The sequence below is a fragment of the Argiope bruennichi genome, chromosome 2 (genome assembly GCF_947563725.1).
Source record: "Argiope bruennichi chromosome 2, qqArgBrue1.1, whole genome shotgun sequence".
In the NCBI taxonomy this organism is placed as follows: Eukaryota; Metazoa; Arthropoda; class Arachnida; order Araneae; family Araneidae; genus Argiope; species Argiope bruennichi.
Genome location: NC_079152.1, coordinates 2545228 through 2571559, shown reverse-complemented (window position 1 = coordinate 2571559; position 26332 = coordinate 2545228). Strand labels below are relative to the sequence as shown.

Below are 26332 nucleotides of genomic sequence, written 5' to 3'. Positions count from 1 at the left end.
TATATCCATCGGGGCCAAGCATCCTTCTGCTAGTGTGGTGTGGAAGTTTGAAGAGAGGGGGGAGTGCCAGCTCATGTATCGTCCTCGTCATTTGACCGTGGTTCAAAATGACGAGGTCCGTTCCAAAACAGCCATAGATTTACTTTAAAAGGGAACGTTAATGTAATTAAACTAAATTAAACATAAAAAAGAAAATTATTATATGATTTGGATCTTGAAGGTGTATCCGTAAAGCGCTCTTGAGAAGCAACTTTGAAAATGTGAAGCAACTGTGAAAATGTTTAAAATCAGAATGAAATAATTCAGTATGCGTTGCTAAGAAACTTTTTTCTTAAACTTATATTTGTGGAATTGAAAGAAAAGGTGAAAAATTTTGATTGATGTAGATAATTTTAAGAAATAAATATTTTCAGAGGATTCCAGAGCTGATTTTTAAAAGAATTGTAAAAAAAAGTAACTCTGAGAAAAAGTATGTATAGGTATAAATGTCTAAAATATGTACGTTTTTTTAATTCTTTTAATTTTAAAATTCGCTGGAAAATTGACAATAAAATACGGCAGAAAAAAATGTAATCGTTACCTTAACAGAAATCGGACATTATAAAAGCAAATCAAATAGTCAAAATCAAAGCAATGCGTGTGCCTTCAGAATAGTTAAGCTACATTAACGCTCCATTTACAGCAACACTATGGCTATTTTGGGACGGACCTCTTCATTTTGAACCGCTGTCAGATGACGAGGATAACACCTAGGCTGGCACCCCCCTCTCCGCATTTCCACCCTTCGCCAGTGGGAGGACGTTTGACTCCGACGGATTTCACATTACCAGACTCGGTTGCTCGACGGTTCTTCGATGGAATCGGGTCTCGAACCTGAAACCCTTTGGTTCCGAAGCCGAGACCTTACTACCAGTCCACCGCCGTATTGATATCAAAGGGAGAGAATTTTTTTCATTAGTACGAGAAGAAAAGAGCAAAGTAACAGACAGTTTTTCATTATAGAGTTTTTACTAAGAGACTTTTACAGGGGTTTCTATGACATGTGTCGATTTAGAAAAGGGGATCTTAGAAATTTTTGGAAGGAATGCGTGGTCGGTATTGAATCTTATCCCTTCGCTTGGAGCGGAAAAATTCAGTGGCCATCAACTTTTTATAGCTCTTGTTGGAAATAATTTAATAAAAGAGCGAGATTCGTATCAGGAAGCAAGAGAAAATTGTAAAATAAAGTAACACGGACAAATTTAAGACACAAAAATTGAAAATTAATTAAGATTTAAATTAAATTAAGAGATATCATTACATGCATTATTGTAAATTTATATTCCATTAAGTCTGTGTTGGATACCTCTTCTAGTAAATCCCTTCCCCTTATTTTATTCCATTCCAGAGTCACCCTTTGCGTTCACAACATCACATTCTGTAAAAAAGACTTTTATATGTCTGACCTGTTCTTAAAGTTTTCTGAACGACGTTTTGGGATATTCTGTATATTCTTAAAACCTGAGAAACCTCGCCGAAGTGTAGGACTGAGCTGGTTGCGTTGCGGTCATACATTCCGGGAAGCAATTCCATCAGCGGAAGGGAGGAAAGGAAACAGGTTCACGAAATAACTATAAATAAATAACGAAATCTGTCTGATGAAAAGAGCTGTTCTCGAAACACGTGAGGTTTTAAAAGTCAGACAGCAAACGTGAAGAGTGAATGATTTGAAACGTTTGCTCGAGAACCAAAGATTCAAACGCTATCATCCATGAAATTTCACAGACGATAGCAATCGCAACACAGATATCAATGGAATTTTGTGAAAAACATCTCAGGAAAATTCTAATAGGAAATGTTCTCTCACATGTAGAAAAACATCGAAAAAATGAATTTTCAAATGAGCGCTATTCACATTTTTTATTTCATCGTAAACAAAGGGAGTCAAAAAATGCCACTGCGAGATTTTAAGAATCTCTGTGCATCTCTAATTTAAGAGAACGAGAAACATTTTTAGGGCTATTTTTTGACTATGAATCAAAAACGCAACGAGCTATACGGATGAAATTTGGCATTTTTATTTCCTATCAAATTGTAAAATTCTGAAAATTACGAAAAGCAATTGCAGATTCAAAAGTAAAAAAAATAATCACATTGATTAAGAAACTACAAATAAACAACGAAATACACATCTTAAAAAGATGATAATACCGTTGTGGCCTGGTAGTAAGGTCTCCACCCGAAAACAGCCCTGTAAGTGCATCTGGTGTACGAAGGGGCCAAATGTCCTTCCGATGGTTTGGTGTGGAAGTTTGGAGAAGGGGGTATCAGCTCAGGTGATGTTCTCCTCATCTGTCCGCGGTTCAAAATGATGAGTTCCGTACCGAAATAGACTTGATGTTGCTTTAAATCGGGACGTCAATATAACCAAACTAAGCGAAAACAAAACTTAAAAAGAAAAATTCAAATTTTAGATGACATCTGCCCACAAGAAGTTTGTGATCAGAACTGTAGATATGCATCTGTACGATACGGACTAAACTACGTTCTATAGATGGTACAAGTACCATGTAATTAAATATAATTACAGAATATCGATTACTGCAGGATAGCTTTAAATAATACTTTTCCCTTCTATTAATAATGCTAAAAACACTTTGCATATTGCCTAGATCCTAGATCAATATACATACACAATAGTCAGCATGAAGCTTGCATTTGGTAATGAAATAAATACACCCTTTTGGAGATCAAACAATCCATTAAATGTGTGTGTGTTAGAGAGGCAGAGACAGAGAACACGAACATGCGTGGCTCAGAAATCGCTCTTATTACGAAGTCCCCAATGGAAACAGTCAAATCTACACAAATCGGACTATTAGAAGTATTCAAACTCTTCATTGAATGTTTTTTACAGCAGCACTTAATTTAACGTTTCGCTAATTAACTATACTGAAAAATTTTATTAGAAATGTTCTGGACAAGTCTCACTAAAAGATCATTTCACTCAAGGAAAGAAGATATAAACGAAAGCAAGGAATGGGCGCCAAACAAAGTTTAATCACCCGCGAAAACACTCTTAACCATTGACACAAGAATAATCGCTATGTCTTAACAACGTTTTCAAAAACTATTACTTCACAAAAATAGTTCTTGTATCATCCGAAAATGTCAATAGATAAGCTTCAGTTTTCAATGTCATATTTAAATTCAAATTCCTCCTTCAAAACATTCAATCGCGTACTTTTCCAGGCATTGAAACAAAGATTCATCACCTTTAAAAAAAAATGCTTTCTTTGAATATGATTTCCAAAATAGGCTTTTCATTTCCGCTTTCATTTCGTTACATTCACATTTCAGCTTTCGTTACAATCTGATCTGACTTATTCAATTAAATTCATGTTTTCTATCGCCAAAAGTCTTGAAGATTTCAGTATTATCTATTTTGTCACCAAAGGGTCGCCAAGTCCGGGGATCACTGATCCGGAATCCAATCAGCATCCAACTGAGCTGATCGCAAAACGGTCTCTTTCCAGTGATTGAACTAACTGTGCTGGGAAGCAACATTACAGATTTGTAACGCTATCTTTCACTGATAAAATAATCTGGTTAACGACTTCCACATTTTCTTCAGATCAATCTGCTTGAGGGAGCAACAGAAAATGGTGTAAAGTCATCCTCCCTCAATTTTTTTAATGCCGTTTCTGATGAAATATCGAAAAAACACACTTTGAATCTATCTATAAAAATAATATTTTAATTGTTTATTAGAAACAGAAATTTACTCAGATCACTTCATAACCCAAAATGAGAAATTCCGCCAAACGCAAATGAGCATCCTTAAAGCTCTTTCAAAATATTTGGATTTTTTTTTTTTTTTTTTTTGCAGATATATAAAATAGGATTTAGTTAATTGCCTGGACATCTATTTAAAAGTTTTGGACACATTTTGATCAAATTTGTTTAGTTTAGTTATATTAACGTCCCGTTTTAAAGCAACAGTAGAGCTACTTTAGGACGGACTTCGTCATTTTGAACCGCTGTCAGATGACGAGGACGACATCTGATTTGATCGAAGTTGAAATCATATATTAACGCACAGTAAACGAATTTTTCACCTTTGAGAAATATTTTTGAAATAGACTGAAGAAGTTACAGGCGGATCTCTCGTAATCCAAGTAATGCTATAGGAAGTGATTTTGTCCAACTTTCATTTTCATGGCCCACTTACTTGCTTTTAGTGTGCCAGAGTTTTATATTTTCAATTGTTTGGTAGATATCAACTAGGTTCTCTCTCTCTCTCTCTTTTTTTCTTTCTTTTGTGTCCTATTCAGCAATGAAATTAAATGAGTGACAAAAGCTGTGCTTCAAACATTAACAAAAGCAGCGTTGGCCTGGTGGTATGGTGTTGGCTTCGAAACCGGAGGGTATCAGATTCGAGATCCGTTCCACCGAAAAACTGTCTTGTAAGAAGGTCTGGTGTACGTTAAATCCGTTTGGGCCAAAAGCCCTTCCGCTGGCTTCTGTTTGGAGAGGGGGTTCCATTTCAGGTGTCGCCCTCGTCGTCTGACCGCTGTTCGAAATGACGAGGTCCGTCCCAAATTAGTCCTAGTGTTGCTTTAAAATGGGACGTTTGTTTTACTAAACTAATTAAACATTAATAACGACTGACGAAAGATTTCACTAAATTTGAAATCGAAACGCTTTAGTTGTTCTTGGCCGCTCGAATATCAGCTGTTGAAACGGCTTCTGACTTCATCGTCTTACGACAGTTAAGCTGCAGGGAAATTTTTCAGAGCACAGTGAAGGATTTAGCAGAACGTTTACTGACGTTGCGATTGTACAGGAGTGCAAATGCATACTTGGCGAAAATATGGACTTTTGTCAATTTGGGTAGTGCGGAATTTGAAAAACTGAAAAGCGTTTTTCCAATGATTGTATAAGGATATTATTGATTGCAGAAACGTTTTCGAATTTTAAAGCGAATTTTCTAAACAAACATATTTTTTTTAAAAAAATTCTTTCACTATTTCCTCTGTTTTAGGCTGCATAATCGAGAAGTGATTGAATATGCAACTCGCCTATTTTCGGCAATAACGTTGTTTTTTTCAGAAACGCGTTAGAAATCAGTAATCAGTTTCCCAAGATATCCAAAATGTCCTTGCTGTCGCGGAATTCCAATGGAATGTGTCAATCAGTAGCTTTTTCTTTCCATTTCATAACTCATTCTGAGCAGCTCGAATGTCTGAAGCATTAGAGATAAAAGGATGATATAAATTGAAGACTAAGTAGCTTCGATAGAGAATCTAATAATAATCAATTTAGATCATAATTTTAATAGTTTAATAAAGCTGTCATTTATAGATAATTTCTTTCTTCTCATTTCCCAAAATTTATATTTCACATACATTATATAATGATATCAATGATGAGTTAATTTATAATAAATTACTACAATTTTGAAAGCAATAATAAATGACAGTGAGATCGTCTGGAACCTCAGACGAGAATGGAGATATGTTACAGTGTCTGTGTTTTTTCGTTTCAATTTTGTGCTGTGTTTCGTATGGTAATGAGAAAAAAAATTTGGAACTAAATATTGAAGTGATCTCTGTCTCAACCACTCACACTAAAGAAATACGGCGCTAACAGGTGTTTTTACACTCACAATACTAAAACAGAATTCAAAGTGTCTTTCATATTCAAAGATGATAAGTTACAACAGCCCCTCCCCTCCCTTCTTTCAATTGCATATTTCAATTGCCCCTTTTATTTCAGAATTTTACCTTTTTTAATGAAAAATATTAAATGGAATAGGAAAAAGTCTGAAACTGCGTGATTTTGAATTCATACAAGTCGAGTAGCGTTAAATAGGCATTATTCCCAAGTATGCCATATTTCACACGTATGCAATTTTATGTGTAGTGGAAGAACGCAAATAGGTCATTTTGAATAATTCGCATATTATGATTTTTATCGACGTCATTGACATCCATCATTTAATAAATGTGTTATCACTGATAGCTTTGATTCCCTGCCTAATCATTATTGCACTTACGCAGAAAAAGGCCAGAGGTACTAAAATTTCTTTCCAAAGTTCCCCCCCCCTTCCAAATCGATTTTGATAATGGACATTTATGGTCCCTTCTTTTCTCTAAGCTACACCCCAGGGTACTTTAAAGAATTCATTGAAATATTCCGAAGATGAGACAATTAGGTATTTATTCCCTTTGAAAAATATTTACTGGAAAAGCCAGAGTTACAACCCCATCGATCCGAAAATCCGACTCGGACTCTATCAGTGGCTCCGGAAATATATTCAACAGAAGCTCATCATCTTCTTCCGCTTCCTCCCCAAAAAAGAAAGAGACGAGTAGGCAGAGATAGAGAAACCAATAGCAGCAGCCATCGGCCCATCCGTTCTTATTAGGCTAGAGATAACCATAAGCGTGCTCTTCGCGTCCATCTTATTATAAATCCGATTCTTTTCTCCTCCCTTAACAACCCCGTACTAGAGATGGGGAAGCATTCGATTCCGAAGGAGACAAGGTGGATGGATTAGATCAATTTTCTGATAACTTTGTTTAAGCTGAAAAAAAATATTATTTCCCGAAAACTGATTTCCACAGATGTCTTGAAATTTTTGTAAACAAACGGGAGTCGCCTGGCTTCCACTTTCTCGCACATCAACGCAACACACCACGACTGGCGCAACGAGTGTCAGAGGCATTCATTATCTTTTTATTATTATTATTATTATTTCCATTCACAAAACATAGCACAACCTGAGAAATTATATAAAAAGTGATATAAATACAATAATGCTTTGTCTCCATAACGACACCTAAGATGGATGCCCGGACTGACCTAAGATCTATACCTTTTTCCACCGAGAAAGTTTGGGGGAGAACGATTCAAGATGGTTTATATTTCACTGTTATCCTGACAGATCATTTTTCGGCTTATTGAGAAAGAGAGAAAGAAACTTTTCTATGAATGGATTTAAAAACAGCTTTTCTGCATCTATATTCCGCAAGTAAGATCTCACAAGAAAGCAAAGAAACTGAGCCACGGTATTTTATTTTCATGTTTTCTGCTGTTATTGCCAGCATTATTTCTTCTTAATCCTTACTGGTTGGCCACGGAGTCCCAACAACAGATTGGGGGACGAACAAGGAAGAGCAATATTCCCAGAGATTTTTTCTACTTTTAAATATCGAGTCGTCTAAGGTGAAAAAAATGCCATCTGTCGCCAGATGAGACGGTTTTCTTATGCAAATGAGCAAACATATCAATTCCTGAAGCGCATCTGTTCCGTTTATTTTGACATTGCGACCTCCCTACAAGATTCCGAGAATCCGAGCGCCAGACGCAGAAGATTCGATTTCCAAACACAAGGCAGAATGGACTCGCTGTTGGAGCACTTTTACTGTCAGTGTTCTCGGAATTTTAAATGTATCTTGCTAGTCGCAAATGAAAACGTTTCACCCTTTTGAATAGTTAAAGTGAAAAATAATTCAGAAATGTCCCAAGTTGCGATCAAAGGGACAGAGCAAGAGAGTATTTCAGCTTAAAAGGTTTTTGTGGAATAATTTTTAGAGCCACTACACAAATGTTCGTTTTTTGACGATACATTTTATAAAATAGGACGCCAAAAAAAATTCGAGTTTTGTCCAAATCAAGAGAATTATGTGAAAATTGTTGGGCATGATTTAAAAATCTGTACTTTGTGAAAATTCCGTGGAAAGAATTCAATAATATTATACAAATGAAATGAAAGGAAGAACTCATCATGATGAGGTGCGAATTGGAACTATTCTTCGCAGCAAAGAACGCGGCTCTTCTTTTCAAGTACAGTGAGAAGAATTCGTAATTCTTCTCACTGTATTCACATTGTTCAGATTTAGCATTCCTTCATTTTCTCATGACTATTTTCACAATTAAATTCCCCTGTCGAAATATCTCCAAGCTAACATTCTTACAAATGAGTGTGGGACTGTTTCTACATGCTGAATAGCACAGTTTAGTTTCACAGGTGACAAAATAATGACTGATTCACTGACAAAGCAAAACGGCTCATCGCAAATAACTTTGAAGATTGGCAATACAGTGCACTCCCAATTCGGTTCGAGACTATCTGGCTCCCGTACTATCCGACCTAGTTTTCTTTTAGCATCATTAAGTGAGGAAAGCAAGGTGTTGCATTGGTAACATTTCCAGGCATTGAAAGCAGTCATCTGCTACAATCCTCGTACATGATGTGTGCAAAATACAAGTTGTAACAGGAAAAAGAGCAGCGTTCTGCTCGCTGTTCCTTTCTTCGTGAGAGTGTAACTGACCTCAATTATTGCTGCTGTTCCTGATTATCACGATACGTTCAGTATTCGTAAATTGTTCTTGGGGTATGCTTAATCTTCTTTAAATGTATCACAGGGAAGATTTCGATATGAGTGACAAACGAAAAGAAGTTGTAGTGAATATGGAGGAGAAATTACGCACCAAACAGTGACTAGATTCTGGTGTAACAGCAAAATATATGACTTGGAGTTAGGAGTTGTAAAAAGCGCAATGGTGAACTGGTAAAAAATTGCATAGGAATTGAAAAGTGGGGTGTTGCACAAGCTAGTGGAAGCAGAATAAAAGTAAGAAAACCCACTCAAACGCTATGTAACTTGATATAAATGGAGGGCTTGGTACTCAATCAGTATGAAAATACCTATGAACACAGGGTATTTTTGTATAAAAAATTTGTCTTCTGGTATGGGTAGGCAAGGAAATGAGTTTATAGAAATCCGGCCTATCCGCCTTTTTTATTATCCAGCCTGCTCTTTCGCCACATTCGCCTGATACTCGGGAGTGTACTGTACAGTTTACAAAAATGTGACTATGAAAAACTTATATTAACTATGAATATTGGGCGGTAAAATGAACAACTGATACATTAATGATGTAAATGTGAGTTGTGAGATCATTTTTGAAAATGGAGCAGCGGGGCTGTATTCAGAGAACGAATGCTTGTATTCAGAATAGACTACTTTCACACAGAAAAAAAATGTTAAAATGATTAGCAAATTCATGTCGTCAATACATGGTCAGGAAGGATATTTGCTTGATTGCAATTTGCTGAAACAGTTTGAAAGATGAAAGGTTTCTTAAATGATGTCTGTTTTTTCTTTTTCATTTAAATTTCCTTGTATTTGAAGTATAGAGAAATTATTACAATCGTCCAAAAATTCGAATTCGAGATTTGAAAGAATCTCTACATTTTAGCCCTCTTTGAGGTGCGAAAAATACGTTTTTGTCGTTATGTCTATATGAGTTTAAATAACTCAAAAATGCTTGGGGACACGGCCGATGAAATTTCGTATATCGTCTTTATACCAAATTTGTATTTTGACAAATTTTGAGAAAAGTCTGTTCAGATGAAATTTCTCTGCCCGTGTGTTCGAATATAATTTAACAAGATAACTGCAAAAAGAAGAGAGATAAACGGATTCAATTCGGAACGTAGATTCTATAGCGTGGACACCAATCCAATTTTCAGCTAAATATAACACGGGGTTGAACGTTTGTCGGTCTGTACTCTCACAAGCATGTAAACAACGCAATGACTTCAATATATCTAATATGATATAGGATTGCAATGGTAAAATGTTAAATGTTGATTTCAATTGGTTCTGAAAAAGTGCATTTCAAACACAAATTCATCTTTATTAGAGAATATGAGAGAGTATTATGTATATAGACGACTTCCATTGTTTTTTTTATATATATATTATTTCAAATAAAAATTCTTTACAGTAGCCATTAACATCGGAAATATTTAAAAAGTAATTATAATAAATAATAATCTTTCTAATTTAGGATAAGAACAAGTCGTAGAAAAGAAAGCAAAAACCAAATGGTAGGTTAAAATTTCATATGCTAAAAAAATTCATATAGTTCATAAACTATCATACACGGTTTCATATATTGTGTATTGGTATGAAATTGAAAACTAAAAAGTGACTCTGCTTTAATTGTCCGTAAAGAAAAGAATAATCCGATTTATTAAACTGGTTACTTTAACCGGATTTATGACAATACTAAATAAAAAAATTATCATTTCTTATAAAGTTCATTACATGAATGTGATAATAAAGAAATAACACGTTTTAATTAAATAACTTCTGTGTCATAGTTTTTAGGTTAGTTTAGATAGATAAACGGCCCTTTACCTCCTTGAGACCGACCACTAATTTTGAACCACGGACAGATGACGAGGATGACACCTCCATCTCCAAGTTTCCAAACCACACCAGCGGGAGGGAGTTCATTGTTCGTTAATAAAAATGGTTAGATGATTCGAATAAAGATTCTTCCATCAAACATTGAATAATGGTTGAATATAAGCATAAATAATACTGCACTTGAGAAGGGTCTATCTTTATCACTATTTGTATGAAAAGGAAGCACACGATCATTCAGATATTCTTGGTGAAAAGTAATCAATTGAGAGAAAATAATTCCTTATTACATTAGCTAACAAAAGTGGTAATTACTCTCTCTCTCTCTCTCTCTGTCTCTCTCTCTCCTCCCTTCCTCCTTTCCAGAATTGAAACCATAAGTAAATATACTTTAACCCTTTCACCGTCCTCTCCAGTCTGCGAAATGTTCGCACCAGTGGTCCTCTTTTTTTCGCCGCATTAGAACAAACAAAAATAAAAACTCAAACAAGTAAACATTTACAAAGCGTTTTAAACGTTTCAAAGTTTTAAAATGAAGAAGAACGCTTGAAGCTCGTTACTGCCGCCCTACAGAAGTTTCAATTGAACGCGCTAGACGCGTCACGGACGGCGAAGAGATTAAAATGAAATCAAATGCTTATTTTTCTTTCAAAGTTTTCGATTTTCTTTTTCTTTTTTCCCCCCATTTTAGATTTATGGAAGGTTTTGTGCATTTCCAAAATATTTACTTGTAATTCGTCAAAATGAAACAAAATTGAAAATAAGAAATGCATATTTTTAAAAGTTGCTTTAAAATAAAAGAACATTATTTTAAGAAATGCCCACCAAAAGAAAATCTTATCTTAATTGCGATCCTTTCTAAATGTGTTATTCCTAAGAATTATAACCCCCCCCCAACCTGATAGATAGTGCAATCCATTCGCCTCACTATTTATAAAACTATTCACTAACTATTTATAAAAACAAAATTTAAAAAAAATAGAAATAAATTCCGTGATTAACAGAACATCTATGGAACTTGCTTAAAAAAAAGATAAATATAAAATTCCTTCGAAGAATAAAAATTGCAGTAACAAGTTCATTTGATTTTAATAAGATTATAAAAAGGATCTGAGGTTGCAAATGTAGCCTCTTGTTCATTCCCAAACTCACGCATATTTATAACCTTATTGATTATCAAACATACGTGAATTTGTCAGTTTAATTTATAATGTAATTAAATATTTGAATGTTTATACACGATACATTTCAGAAGATTCCTTATGAGAAGGCTGCATAATAAAATGGTTTTCATGACATCATTTCTGTAAAATTTTAATTCGTTTTTCCAATCGTGGCCTTTAGAACCCAAAACCTTTTCAAACGGAACAGTTTTCATTGATTTGAACCAGTGTTGTTGGAAAGAGAATAATCGCGGCCGAGATCGTAGAAAAGCTATCCACATTCAAAGGGGTTTGAAATTTTTATTTCCCCTTGTGCCCCTCTGGTTGAAGATAGAGTGATAATTCAAATCAGACGAATAATCGGTTCAACATAACGAGCAATTTTTCAGAAGGAAATTTCTTGAAAGCTGCAAATGCTAAACAGACTGACTGAAAAGTGATTTCCTACCCTTGACTTGGACTGTTTTTTGATTAACCCTTAACTGGGGGGGGGGGGGGGGTATGGTATCTCAGACCGCTTAAGTTGGACTTTCGGTCACCCTTATTCTATATTTAGCTCGATCGAATGGATTGGTATTGTAGCTTCTTGTTTCGTAAAGTTCATTCCACTTGCACTTTTTTAACCGGTTTCAGCGTACGCTTTTAAAAATATTTTAGCTATTTCTTTGCCCAGCGTCTGTGAGACTACACCGCCCTTCAGTGTTCTAGTATTATACAAGGCTTAGCAGACGGCTCTAAATCTTGGTTCCCGAAATATTATCCAGTCTACAGATCCCGGTTATGAAGCAGATTTCCAAAGATTTTTAAATGAAGCAGAAAGTGATGAAGCTCATAGTACGGAAGAATTTTTCGTTGAAGGTTAGAATTCGAATGATTTTGATATGTATGTTCAAATATAATTCATTTTTTTAGCGATAATGTGTTTTGAAAAATTTATAAAATATATTAATATACTAAGAGAAATATCTGTAGAATTTACAGGCCGATTTTTATACTCGTATTTAACCAATATGTTTAAAACGTCAGCGAATATCATGCCACGAACGTTCACAAGTTTCTACGTAGAAATGATGTCGATAAAAAAATAGGTTCAATTGTACCCATTGTTAATTTTTTATTTTTCATATAATTGTTGAATTTTCTATTATATTTTTTTTCTATATACCTTTGTATACTAAAAAATAAATTTATGTTAAAAAGTAAAAAGCAATTTTTTTGAAGAAGAATATTAGTTATTGTAACATGAAATTTGAGAAGAAAATATATGTTTAAACGCAGTTATTTTTTTCCAATGATAATACATTTTGAAAAATTTCTAAAACATATTTATATATCGAGAAAAATATCTTCAGAATATATTGGCTGATTTTCACACTTATACTTTCATTAGAAAATTTAATTTGGGTGTAAAGAAAATGCGGTCTCGTAAACCGCAACGTCCCCAGTTAAAGTTTAAGGATGCGACACCTCCCTTGAAAGCTCACATTAGTTGCCTTCCGCCTTTCGAAACCTTGACCGTTATGACCTTTGCCCTTTTTATTATTTATTTATTTGGCCTTTATGAAATGAGAGGACAGATGGGATGAAAAATGTATGTTCTTTATGTCTCCGTTCAAACGTAATTCCCTTTTGCATTCCGGAGACGCCATTATTTCTTATTATTAAGACACGAGCAAAAACAGCATTTTGCAGCCCATCTCGACGAATCCGGTAATTGCTTCTTTTTAGTAACACCTCGACTTACAGCACCCGAAGCTTCAGACAGCTGCTGAGAAATTTCTTGCACGGGAATTCAACGTAAGCATCAGTAAAAGAGCACAAACGAAAAGAAATTGAAAAACAAATCATTGCACATGAAGTATGCGCCTACAGCATTACAATCGATTGCATTAAGATTAAAACGACCGCGTTAGAAGGGTAAAGTGATTCGCTGCATTTCAAATGACCGGAGATCTAAAACTTTCTTTATCGACTTTAATTGGACGCAATAAATTATTTTCAGTTCAATTAAACAATGACGGGAGATTCACGACGCATGCTTGAAGCATAGATTCTTCAATTGAGTCATTTTTTTTTTTTCTCTCAGTTACAAAATGTGATTCTATCTTTCTGTCTCTTTTCATTTCTACAGGCGCATCATTCATGAATTGTGTCACGGGATAGAAAAATTTATTTCAAATGATCGATAAGATGCTTTAAAAAGTTGATATTACTTTAAAAAAATGTATTACTTTTTATTAATATATGCTTTCTTCATGGAATTTTTCTCTTTTAAATTTAAACATGTTTTCAAAATGAGTTTCATACACAATTTTGTAACAATGTATTTCCTTTATATATTCGTTCATAACAAGAGTAAGAATAATCAATGAAAATATTTGAATAGCTCTAGGTATGGCTGAGCAAAACTAAAGTTTCATCAGTTTATTATTAATTAATGCTTTAACATATTTTATCGCATCAACGCAGCAATGCTTTAGATCTTGTTTTGTAAATTCGCCCCTTCAGCGACCAGATCGGTCACCAATATTAATGATTTTTTTACACAGTTAAATAATAAATATGAAATAAAAAAAAGAAAAACATTTTTTATTTTATTTTACTATGTGTTGCGAATGAAAAACATGAATTCCATTAAATCAGGTCACTGGAAAAAAAAGGGGAGGGGGGATATATCAAAAAATGAAAAGGAAGCGAAAATCCTTTTATGTCTTTAAAAGTGCACGAATGAAAGTATCGAGGACGGGTTTGAACTCTAGCTTAACATTTAAAGACATTTTTTAAACTGAATAAAAAATTGAATAACAATTAAAAAATCATTACTAAAGGGGAGAAGTGTACGAAGATGGAATTGATATCATTAATAAAGTAATATTTTCAGTTTTAAGGTAAGACGAAGATCATTTTTCTAAAATAACTGTTTTGGAAGATGTGAACAGCAAATTACATTGGTAAGTCATAGCGGTTACTCATCTGACGATGGCAAAGTCTCTTTTTGCGCACTAAAAACTCTCTACAGAAATCAAGAAGTAGATGTCTATTTCTTGATTTCTTTTATGTGGTTCCTTCTGACTGAATAGACTTTTGGAGACACGGCGAACTCTCTCTAGAACTTTTCTAGCCATATTTTGCAGCTTCGCTAATTAGATAAGCGAAGCGCTCAATTCATTGTAGCTGTAGAAACGTCCGATGAAGTAGTCAGAAATTTGTATGATTGTTAGTTTACAATTGATTGTTGCCATTTGGCAACAAGTAATGAGTTCGATTTCTGTACCACGTGTGTTAACATTTTATGTGTATAGACTGCGCTATAAGAAAACCGCTAGGCACAGAATGCAAAGGTTGAAGCAATCAAGCCTAAAACCTTATTACGTTGCGATGTTTCTGATTAGAGGTCTTTTCAATCAAATATTTAATTTTAAATCTTTGATTGCCTTACTTGAAGTCAAAGAACTTCCTCCTCTTTAATATAAAGAGTATAAAATAATTAATGAATGCAAACTTTTAATGCGCTCTCAGAAATCTGTCTCTTTAATCATTTCACACGAAATCTATGACAAAAATTATGTCAAAAATAATTTATTCTTCTGTTACGGTATCCGCTTATCTGCTTAAAACCTAAAAACGTGCTTATGGGGGAAAAATGGAGTTCCCGTCACAGTAAACAAAAAATGTCTAAATAATAAAATAGAAATTCAAACAGAATTTGTAGCTTCAGAAATCCAAATTGTGCAATGGATTTTTTTTTAAAATTTTGCACATAAATTATAAATGGAGTAATAATTTTAAATCTTTATAAATATACATATTATAAATATAATATATATTAATATACGTATTTATTTATTTGGTTCTAAATGGTTAATATCAGTATTTAATTCATTTTTATAGCTTTCTATGAATAATTGATAAATAAAGAAAAAAATAGTTTTCGGCCATTTTTAAAAATAGTTTGAAGCAATCTATTAGCGTGCGAGATCAAAATTTTGTTTCACGTAGTTGATAATCTCGTTTTAATTAAAAATACAAAACCATCGTAAAGAAGAATTGAGATATTTTATATAAAATTATTTCTCATTAAAAAATGTTATACATAATTTTTTAAAAATGATTTTATTTATGTGCACGTCTACATACCGTAGAATTTCAATTTTAAATAGTTTGCAATTTAAAATTGAATAATTAATTAATTGAAAAAATCACATCAACTACCTTTATATCTAAAATGCTGACATACATGACGTTGAAGCCGTACTTATTACTTATTTCTGAATGGAAACAACGAAATGCAGACAAATCGCTACACCAATTTTTTAGGCTGTTCCAGAGAATGTTTTCATTACTGCACTTAATTCAATCTTTTGCTAATTAACGGAGACTCCAAATGTTACAGAAATGCTCTACAGAGGGCTGGCATTTCAATGCATCAGAAGAAATAAGATGTAAAAGATATAGGCACCAAACTAAAAATTTAACAAGTGCTAAAATAGGCTTAATCGTTGCCAGATAATTGCTATGAAATCATAACAATTCCACACAAATAATTTAAAAATTCAACAATGTTGGCGAACAAGCTAGCTACCAAAACCAGTCAAAATGAACGCAAGATTCCAGTTTGCCATCATTCGTGCAGTAAAGTGTTAGCAACCCTATTATAAAACCATTTGACAGCTGATAGTTTAATGTCTGTAAAAATAGAGAATTGCACGATAAAACAACTTGTTAGAGCAAGATTTGAATTAAGAAACACAGTTTTTTTTCTTAAATTGTTATATTATTATACAATCGTAAAGTACACAGGATAGGGTTATGTATGGAATAACGCATAGGGCAAATGGCCACCATGGCTTTTCTGGCGCTTTTGCCGAAATTTTCCATAACCATTTTGCATAAATGAGGCTGAATTTCGTTGATGTAGCGTTGCATTTCCTCACTCAATGCACGCATGCTTGTTGGTATAGACCTTTCATTTCAAATAATACCATAAAAAGAAATCCAATGGTGATAAATCTCACGATTTAAGAGGCCAATTCTCAAATTTTTGAAATGTGGTCGCCATACTTTCAGTATTTTTGAAATACTGTTCAGCAATGAAAACACGTTGTTCGATCGTGTAAAGCTCCATTTTTATTAACCCTAAACTATCAGCTGTCAAATGGTTTCTTAATAGGGTTGCAAACACTTTACAGCACGAATGGTGACAAATTCAAATCTTGCGTTCATTTTGGGACATGCTTTTTAATTAAATATGACAAACGCATTCTGCAATAAATGGTTGACTCTAAAAGATTACCGTTCCATTAATATTTCGGGATAAATAATCAAATAGTTAATATTCCATTGAAATAGAATATTTAAATAATTTCATTCCAAACATAGCAAAGCGCATCAGCAATCCAAAACGATGAGAAAAAATGTTTGTGTTTCAAATGACAGAAGAAGTAATTAGGAGAGAGCAAGCAGCAGGGCGAGACGATGCGTTCGTTATTGACGCACTCATTTTCCAGCGCGCTGCTTCCTGCCGCTTTCCCGCCTTTCCCGAACAATGCACTCTCTTTCAGAGACAGGCACATGTTGACGATGACTCAAAGGGGGGAAATAAACAATAAGAAGATTAGAAGTGCAGCTGGCCTTGGACTCGGCGGTTGCTGTGGTCTTAATCGAATTATCAGATCTGGGATGTTCTTCTTTTCATGAGTACTATCATCATTACTATCTCACGTATTAAATGCCAAAATCATTGAAAAATTACACCTCCAAATATTGATGAAGTGATATGGAATTATATGGCAATAACGTTTTTTCTATGCTCCCAGAAGAAATGGAAAAAAAAAAAAATTGTTACACAAAGCACCAAAGTTTTCCCTCCATAACGTCCCTGCGATTGGCACCCGACGACTATATCATCCTTGCCCACAGGTCGCCGTTGCTCCCAGAGTCTGAGAAACGCGTTTTTGTAATTGCTATATAACACCAAATAGAGTTGCTACAAGCCAAACTCGGACATCATAGGGGAAAAACTTGTACTGTTAAAATATTTTAATTAAAATGAATTAGGAAAACGTTAAAAGATTTTTTTAACAGTGAATTTATTGTACAGCTAAAAATTAGCGCCAATTCATAAATTATAATTAATAATTTAGACATAAAAGTAAAATTTGTGAAAAAGAACCCGTAAGCAAACTAGGACATCTCACAATTCAGTGCGTAATAATTGCAACTCTGGTGAAAATTACTGACAATTTTATGGTTAACATTCTAATTGTTCAAGGAGACTTCCCAATTGTGTTATTTTCATTTATTGTGAAAATAAACATTAATTTAATTAAGGCAAAGGAGCCACACAAGCATTGAATTAAGAAAACTGGTTATTAAGCATGCTGAAGATGGAATGTCTGTATCAAAAATATCAGAGCTTCTCGAAAAAAGCCATTCAAGGGTTCGTGACAACATAAAACGCTTCAAAACCAATAATTATGTGGAAAATAAGCCTGAGAAAGCCCAAAATAAGACTTTCACTGAAGCAGATCTGCAATATTTGATAAGAAAAATGAAAGCCAATACATTCCTTAATGCACCAAAGTTAGTTATTATTGTTGGAAAGGAATTAGAAAAAAAAGTCAGCCTATCAATAATAAGAAATGTGTTCCGTAAGGCAGATCTCAATGGAAGAAAAACCAGACAAAAGCCTTTCATAAATAAGCGAAATCAGATCTAAGATTTAAATTCTCGAAACAGGGACAAATACGCAATGAACGAAAAAAAAATGGACTTTTCTTATTGGAAAAATGTTGTTATTCACAACTGAGAGCAATTTCGACATTTTTGAATCCGATGACAAGCCTTATATCTGTAGAAAATCGAACAAGGAATTGCGCACAAAAAATCTGGAAACAACTTTGAAAAATGGCGGCTGATTAGTTATAGTCTGGGGACTCGTTTTCAACTACTGGCCCATGAATCCTGCATTTTATTAATATAAGAATGGATCAAAGTCTTTACCTCGACATTTTAAAGAAAAAAATTGCCGTAATGTGTGCAGAAACTTGCCCTTGGCAAAGACTGGCAATTTTATTAGGATATGATCCGAAACATGAAGCTTATTGGGCGCGTTCCTGGCTCTTAAATAATTGCCCTCATCTCATGGACACTCCATCCCAAAGTTCCAAGATAAATCCCATCGAAAAGTCATGGGGATACTTTAAGAAAAAAGTCGGAGAACACGCCGTTTCCAGTAAATTGAAAAGAGTATTGTTGCAGGAATAGGGAAATATTAAACCCAACTTTTGTGAAAAATGAATGCAATCTATCCTAAATGTCTTAAAATCGTTATAAAAAACAAGGGTTTACATACAAAATATTAATTCATTGGAAATATTAATTAGTTTTCAAAATATTATTATCTGTCCGAGTTTGAGCTGTACATTACTTTTTGTTTTGTTTTGTATTTTGATATAATTTCTCGTTAAAATGAATTCATTTATAATTTTTGTTATTTGATTTTATAATTGAAATAAATATGCTATTGAAAATTCATTTGCTTCTTATCAATTTTGGTTAAAAAATTCTGATTGTATTAGTATCTTTCTAGGTTTGGCTTGGAGCGACTGTATCTGTGGAATCGGGTGGTGGGGATAGTCTGGAAACTGGCCGGAAGAGAATAAAAATTAACGCAAAATTCTTTTTAATAGTATTTATAATAATATTATAGTAGGGGGGACTATATATAAATAGGCCGTAATAAAACAGTTAATCCCTGTACTAACAAGTTAATAATATACATTTTAACAAAAATAAATTTTTTAATGTCTTAAAACACTTTTTTAATAATTATTCTAATTGAATTTTTAAACATTTCTTTAATCAATTCTGAGAAGGGGTTGAGCGGAATCTGCAAAACTGCTGAAACAAATAATCTATCAGCGAGAGAGAAAACCAATACGAAACACAAAAACAAATTCTACTTCCAATATCAAACGCAGAGTGAAATATAAGAAAATTGAATACCACAAAATTAAATAAACTAAATATTAAAAAGTAGGAAAGTGAGGAAAAAATTACATTGATCTTTAAACTAAACAATATGTACTCACAACTATTAACTTTATATATATAAATGTATTTTAATGCGCCACATAGTGAACATAGAAAGAAAATATGACCACTGAACAATTGAATTTTATAATAGCAACCTATTAAATTATCAATTTTATTAATACCGCATTTATTAAAATAAATTTTTTCAAAATCCAATTTTAAACCTGTATAGATTCAAAAATAAATATTTATGGACATAAATTTTCTGTAAATTAAATTAAAAACAATTTCTCAATTACAAAAAAAAAAAAAAATTCGATAAACATTAACGATCACAATTTTACGAATTAGAACTATGGTGAATTCTCATCATTCACAATTCAATCACCAATTCGAATAGATATTTACTCTGTGCAGTGAGTTCTCAAGTGCTAAGTAGCATTTTGTGAGGGAGCTCGTACGTCTATGAATAGTGAAAATCAAAATATTAAAAGAAAACATGTAGTTTTTCAGCTGAGCTATCAGCATCATGTGTCCGTCCGCAGAGGGAGAAATTACCAACCATTAAAGCATTTTATAGGATTATGATTACAATTGTGGGTAGTTTGTCTTTCGTTGTTGTGTAGTTTATGCGTTATAGTGAAGGAAATGTTCAAAAACTGCCTCAAAGAAAACCTTAGGCTGAGGAATTTTGTGTTGATGTACCACCACAAGCCAAGGTGAGTGTCACTGAATATTTTATTAAAATCTTTAAATCGTTTAATGAAAAAAAAGTCTCGCAAAGAAGTAAGTAATAGAATAGTTGAGATATAAGATATTAAAATAGAACGATTAAAACTTGAGTTAGAAAAAACAAAATCTCAATCAAATTCAAATAAAAACAAAAGTTCCGCTGAAACCGAAACCCGTAGTCAGGTTTCTACCTTAGATTCTTAGATGAAAAAAAGTATAAGAACTGTGACATTAATATTCCTAGAAAACCGGAAGTACGGTGACTCTCTTTTTCAACCCTGAAAAGATCATTCTTAAAGAAAAAGTACACTCGAAAAGTTGAAGACGGATATCCTTCGAAATTTATTAATTGGAAAGTCATCTAACATCAATGAATATGCATTAAAGATGAATATTTTAATAGCTATGAAATAGTAAAATCAGTAGTGATAAGAGAATTTGAGCCGACTGCTCAACTTAGTTCGAAAGCACACCGCAGCACATCCACGAATCGCGTGTACAATTCGTTTCTCGAGAAACTAAAAATTTTGAGCACTAATTTATACTAAGAACGGTTGCTGATTTCGAAATTTTAGAACAATTAATTGCTTCAGATAAAATATTTTAAACACTACATAAATAGATAACGGCACATGTAAGTATTCAACAAGGCGAGGGGGGGGGGATACGCGCTTCTTGAGCTAGCGAAATAATGCGCCTTACACTTTACGTCATGTGCCGAGCTGTTAATCGAAAGCAATTATCATGCGAACACTCTCAATAGCTATAAGAAAACGCGTCAAAAGTGTTCCTAATTGTAATCCTTATAAGTGTTTAATAAAGAGCACCCTTTTTACAAGCGGCAAGCTAATAAAAATAAATCAGTGACTGAACGAGTAGAGTTTGTTAAAACTCGTAATTTATGCTTCAACTGCCTATCCTACTTGCATAGCTGAGTTCAGCTGTAATGTATACGGTAAGAAACAGCAATTTCTTGATTAAACGATTCGTCGACGCCCATTAGATGAAGTGTAAAAACGTGTATAGCAAATAACGGGTGTTCAAGCGCACTTGCAGCGCCAGTCCCTCCTGGGATGGCGAAAGAGGAAAACCCCTCCGTTCAGACTCAGTTCTCGTGCAAGCTGGACCCGGAGATAGATGCACATCTACTAAGCAGGGGACGGAATTCTCTGATTTACTGTTGTTCACATTTACCTCCTACTGAGCGAGGGTGCGATCCAATGTTACAATATTTTAATTATTTAATAATTTAATTAGCATGTCTTTGTTGAGTTTCACAATGAGCTCTTTAAAAAGCTACAGCCCCCTACTTTTTTGTTGAGCTACAGACAACGGGAAAAGTTTTGAAAGGGAATTCACATTTTTAGTGATAGAAAAAATAACTTGATTTTACACAATCTAGAAGGGATCAAAATAGAGGATCTAGGAGGGGTCCATCTTTGAAGTTCAAAAAAGATTCAATTAACAGAAATGCATTTAATGCGCCAGGTGAAATGGCTATTTCGTTGGGCGTGGAGATATTTTACGAGTTTTTGGAACAGTATTCTAATTTAATTCTGCACAATGCTGTTTTCGAATTTGCCACTAGTAGTAGCGTCGAAATATAGCATCGACTCCAAATGCTTATGTGATTTAGTTAAGGAAAGCGACTTCAATGAGTTGAAATTCTGAGGTCTAGAGAGAAATGTGACAAATTAGGAACATTATGAGAAAATGAACGTGAGAGATTGCGATTGCGTAGGTTGAATTCATTGTGGAATAGGCGAATAAGAGATCCCAAGTACTTAACTTCATATGGAGACTTTTTAAAAGAATACAGAGATTTAGGACGCATGAGTGAGATTGGAGAAAGTGGTTTGGTGCGTCACAGATGCAACTCGATAAATATATTACTAGGAAGATATTCTTTCGATATTCAATAACAACTGGAGTTTCCATTTTTTAAAATTTTTTTTTCTTTTTTTGCGCTCTTTCCTTTCCTTAAAGTGTAGAAAAAAAGAGAGAATGAAATCCAAAATCTCCACAATATACACAATATACAGTCTGCAAAATAAAAATTGAAAAAGAACCTATATCAAAATTCTGAAAAGTACGACACGATGGAATAAATTAAAATAAAAAAAAACAGTTTAGATTCATTCTGACCTAAATGAAACTTGAAAAAAAAAATGTAGCAGAAATAAAAGTTCCCTTTAACCGTTTCCTTTCGCGCCCAATGAGCAATTACGGATTGGAGGTTGTTTTCTTTGTCTTCGCAACAGTAAAGGAGAGACGATTTATTTCTTTTTTCTGTCTTCCTCTCTCGCTGTCTGAAAAGAATTTTAACAGCGACAGCGATTATATTCAGACGTATCGAAGAACGTCAGTTATTGAAATCGAATATGTGAAAATTCGGATAGTGAAGTAAAGGTCAGAAAGTAAAGGAGGAAGAGGAGGCAGAAATAGAACGGGAAGGAATTCAAGTTTTACAAATGTATGGTACAAAAAACTTTAAATTTTGCAAGATTTATATATTAGAAAAAGCATTCATTAAATTATAAATAAAGATTCATTACAGAAATGCAAATGCATTAAAATTAGAATGTGTATGCACTCGATATTTTTTTAAACATTCCGATTTAGAATGCAAACAAATAATATAGTGCGCAGCTAATAGTTTGTTTTAACAGCCAGTAGGACCTTTCCCAAAAAATAAAGAGTAAATCTTACACATCATAGCTTCTATGAACAGAATTGTCAATAGAACCTGCAAATGGTAAGCAGTTAATTAATGTAACAATGTATTAACTTCGTCTTGAAATAAAACAGCAAGGAAATTTGATTTGAATTTAATAGAAGTGTGATTACTAATCACAAAATTAGAGAAGAATCAAACCTCCTATCCATAAGTCGCAAGGTGAAAGTAGATTTCCGTTGCCAAGAGATACAAGGGAAAGAAATTTTTACAGCCATTTCGTTCTCCATTTTCATAAATTTGTAGCAATAAAATGTAAATATTTAAAATTAGATCTGTACTTGATTTTATACTCCCAAAGAGCGATTGTCTAGCAATGGGTAATCAACTGAAAGCACAAAATAAGGTTACCCTAAAAATATCTAAAATTCTCCTATGATACGTTGTCTACGCTGTCTATTAAATAGTTCATTCCTGGAAATAGGAAATTGAGAAATTACTACAATGTAATCTTTATATTATCTAGTCTTCATTTAGAATTTAAAAATCAGCCTTTACGCGTGGTTACTGTCCATTACATTAAAGTACAAACCACGCTTAAAACAGTTTTATAACTTAAAAGTAAATGTTAAGAAATTTTCATGAAATGTTTTTAAATCACTGTTATGGTGAAAATTGTTTCTCTACAAAACTCATCAGTAATGAGCGACATTTCAGTAATAAATAAAGGAAATGCATTAAAATATTATAAAATTTTAAATTCCTTCATGCGCATTAAAATATATTCTAAAAACTTTTCAAATAAATATTTTAGTTCTACACAATATTTTGTGCCTTTAGCTCGGCCATTTCAAAATAAAATTAACTCAATTTTTTCTAAAAATTTTCCAAAACATTAAAAGTAGTTTTTTGAATGAGGATAATAATTTTGTAAATGATGCATTTATGCTAAATTCTACGAATATAAGCTTTTAGCAATATAGGAGGGAATTTTGAGGCTTATAGCTAAGAATAGGATGTGCATTTAAGATGGGGAGAAAAAAAATTAAATATTGAGAAAATTATGAAAATATAATAAACTCTTCCATTATATAATATCAATAATACTCCAACTGAGCAAATGAATAAAGAAAATATCTAAAAATTTCTTTTGTTAGATAAATTTTAGTCATCAGTTCGTCAATAAATAATATTTTTTTTTAAAAAATCATATGAAAATCATGTTGAACATTTACTGTAAAAATATTTGGAGATTTAATGAGTTCGTCTCGCTTACCTAATACGTTTCTGATTAACAAGAGGACGTCGACAGAAGAAACACTTAGTTCATTTGATTGGCAACTGAGAAATATTTGAGGCAAAGATCACTCACCGATTCTTCTGTCCGAGCACAGGAAGCAGCAGCCACAGTTTTGCACGGTCAATTCCAACGCCCCTTTCGCTACTTCGTCGCAGAGACCGGACCTCTCCATGTGCCTGCACTCTTCCGTTTCACAATCAGATTCAGGACACAAAAAGGGCTCCTGGGCGGATTCCGCCCACCCCAGGAAACAGAGCATCGCGAGGATGCTGAAGAGTGTTTTCGCCATATTGAAAGAATTGATGACAGTTTTTTCCCTCACAATAAAACGGCAGAATAAAGGTGCAGAATTTTCTCCCAGAAATGCAATGATCGGTACCAGACTTTTCCTTGTGTGCATCAACATATAAAAACAGCGTTCCTCACTGTGCTTTATTCGAGTGCACCAATCTGTAGAAACTGCAATTATAATATAACTGTGTGCACCGACCAGTATGAAAAAACAGTTTTTTCTTCTTCTTTTTTTGTCGTGTGCACCAATTTCTTTTCAAATGACACACTTATTGCACACATTTATAAAACCTCTTCATAAAATTCTGAATGAGATGAATATTAAAGAACAAAATACTTCCGAGTTTCTATTCCTCATTCGTGAACAAAATTCGAACGCTTTCTTCAGATATAAGTAGATTATCAAATCGGATAGAAAGAGCTTATCTTTTTTATATTTGTTAATGAAACGTAAACTGTTAATGTTTCCTATTCTTCTTTCGGATATGAAGCAAATGAACATGGGTTAAAGTATAACTGATGGTAATCTTTATCAATAATAAAGCTCCCCGAAATCAGAGAGAGAATACTTAATGGAGCTGTAATTAAATATTTTTATATAATTCTTGTATATAAAAAAAGTTTGGATTATAAATGGATGTTCGAAATTGAAAACAGCAATGATCTTTCAACAAAGAAAGCTGTTACAACTCGTCATTTACATTGAATTTTATGAAAAACATTTGACAAAATCTTCAATCAAAAACTAAATGGTATCTAGCAAAAAACTAGAAAACTAGAAAAATCTTTCAAGCAAAAAACTAGAAAAGAACATTTAGTATTTAATCCAGTACTTTGACCTGAATATTGATTAATTCCACAAGCTGATAGTCTAAAGACTTCTTTTTTTATTCTAACGTTTCGTCGAAAGACTGGAAGATTAAAGAGTCAGGCATTGGATCTATAAAGCAAAAAGTTCTTGAAAACATTGCGCCAAACAAAAGAAGCGAAAGATTTTCGCGGAACATCGAATCTGTAAAATGCAAAGCGGATCAGGCTTTCTTTCCGAATTTCTCACTCGGTCTGTTCATCCCGAAAGAAACGATGCATTATTCAAATCCCAGCATCACAAAACTTTGTTCGATTCAGATCGAAAAAGAAAGAGGGGGAAAGGCTGCTCTGGTTCATCAGATATAATTCAGCCAAAGCACGGATATTTTTAAAGGATCTCTTTGTTTGTGTAGAATTCCGAAGCTGAAACAAGAGGAATTCCAATGTAATCACCAGATATATTCCAAATATGGAATTTCTACAGTCATTCTTATTCCGCAATTAATTAGAATTTCACCACAGGAACAGAAAACATTGCAGTGAGATATTTGAAGAGCGAGAGTTTAGTTAGATTGTTGGTAATTTTATCAATAAAATTTACAATCTAAAACTATACCGCAAGCAAACATAATGATATTCCATATTAATTTGCATTTGAACAGAAACTAATTAAAGGCAAAGATGGATTAAAGCTAATCATTTGCCTCAAAATCCTTTCAGCATAAAGAAAAAATTATATGCGCAAAGCAAGTGGATATTAACAGTAATCAGCTATACAGTGCTTGAAAATAACAGATCAAACTTTGGTAAATTTTCAGCTACTTGACTCAGCTGGTTCATCCACTTCAACTGCTTTTTATAATAATGTTTCGAAGAATATAATTATATAAAAAATAAATTTTGGGAAGTACATAAAAATGAATACATACAACATAAAAAAAGTCCTAAACAACTTTTCTGATAGTCTGAGAGTCTAAATTCGACAATATTCAGATGTAGATATCGCTTTGAATAATTTTTGAGAGGAAATGTCCGATGATTTTTTTGACAGCACAGTTTCCGACGAATAACTGTAGAAGTAAACAAGCATCAGCACCATTTTTCAGTTGTAGTTATTTTA

The 26332-nt window shown here is 33.4% G+C and overlaps 1 protein-coding gene across 6 annotated transcripts in view; it reads right to left on the bottom strand.

The window, feature by feature from the left end:
• The window catches only part of LOC129960609 (neural-cadherin-like), a 726863-nt gene that overhangs the window by 570637 nt on the left and 129894 nt on the right, over positions 1-26332 (bottom strand). The window contains exon 1 of one of the 6 annotated variants that reach the window (XM_056074177.1): positions 24184-24883. The exons of the other annotated variants lie outside the window; for them this stretch is intronic. Within the exon in view, the coding sequence (XP_055930152.1) occupies positions 24184-24517 (334 nt within the window). The 5' untranslated portion in view covers positions 24518-24883. Of the gene's footprint in view, positions 1-24183; positions 24884-26332 lie in introns of those variants that run through there. 6 annotated transcript variants of the gene reach the window in all.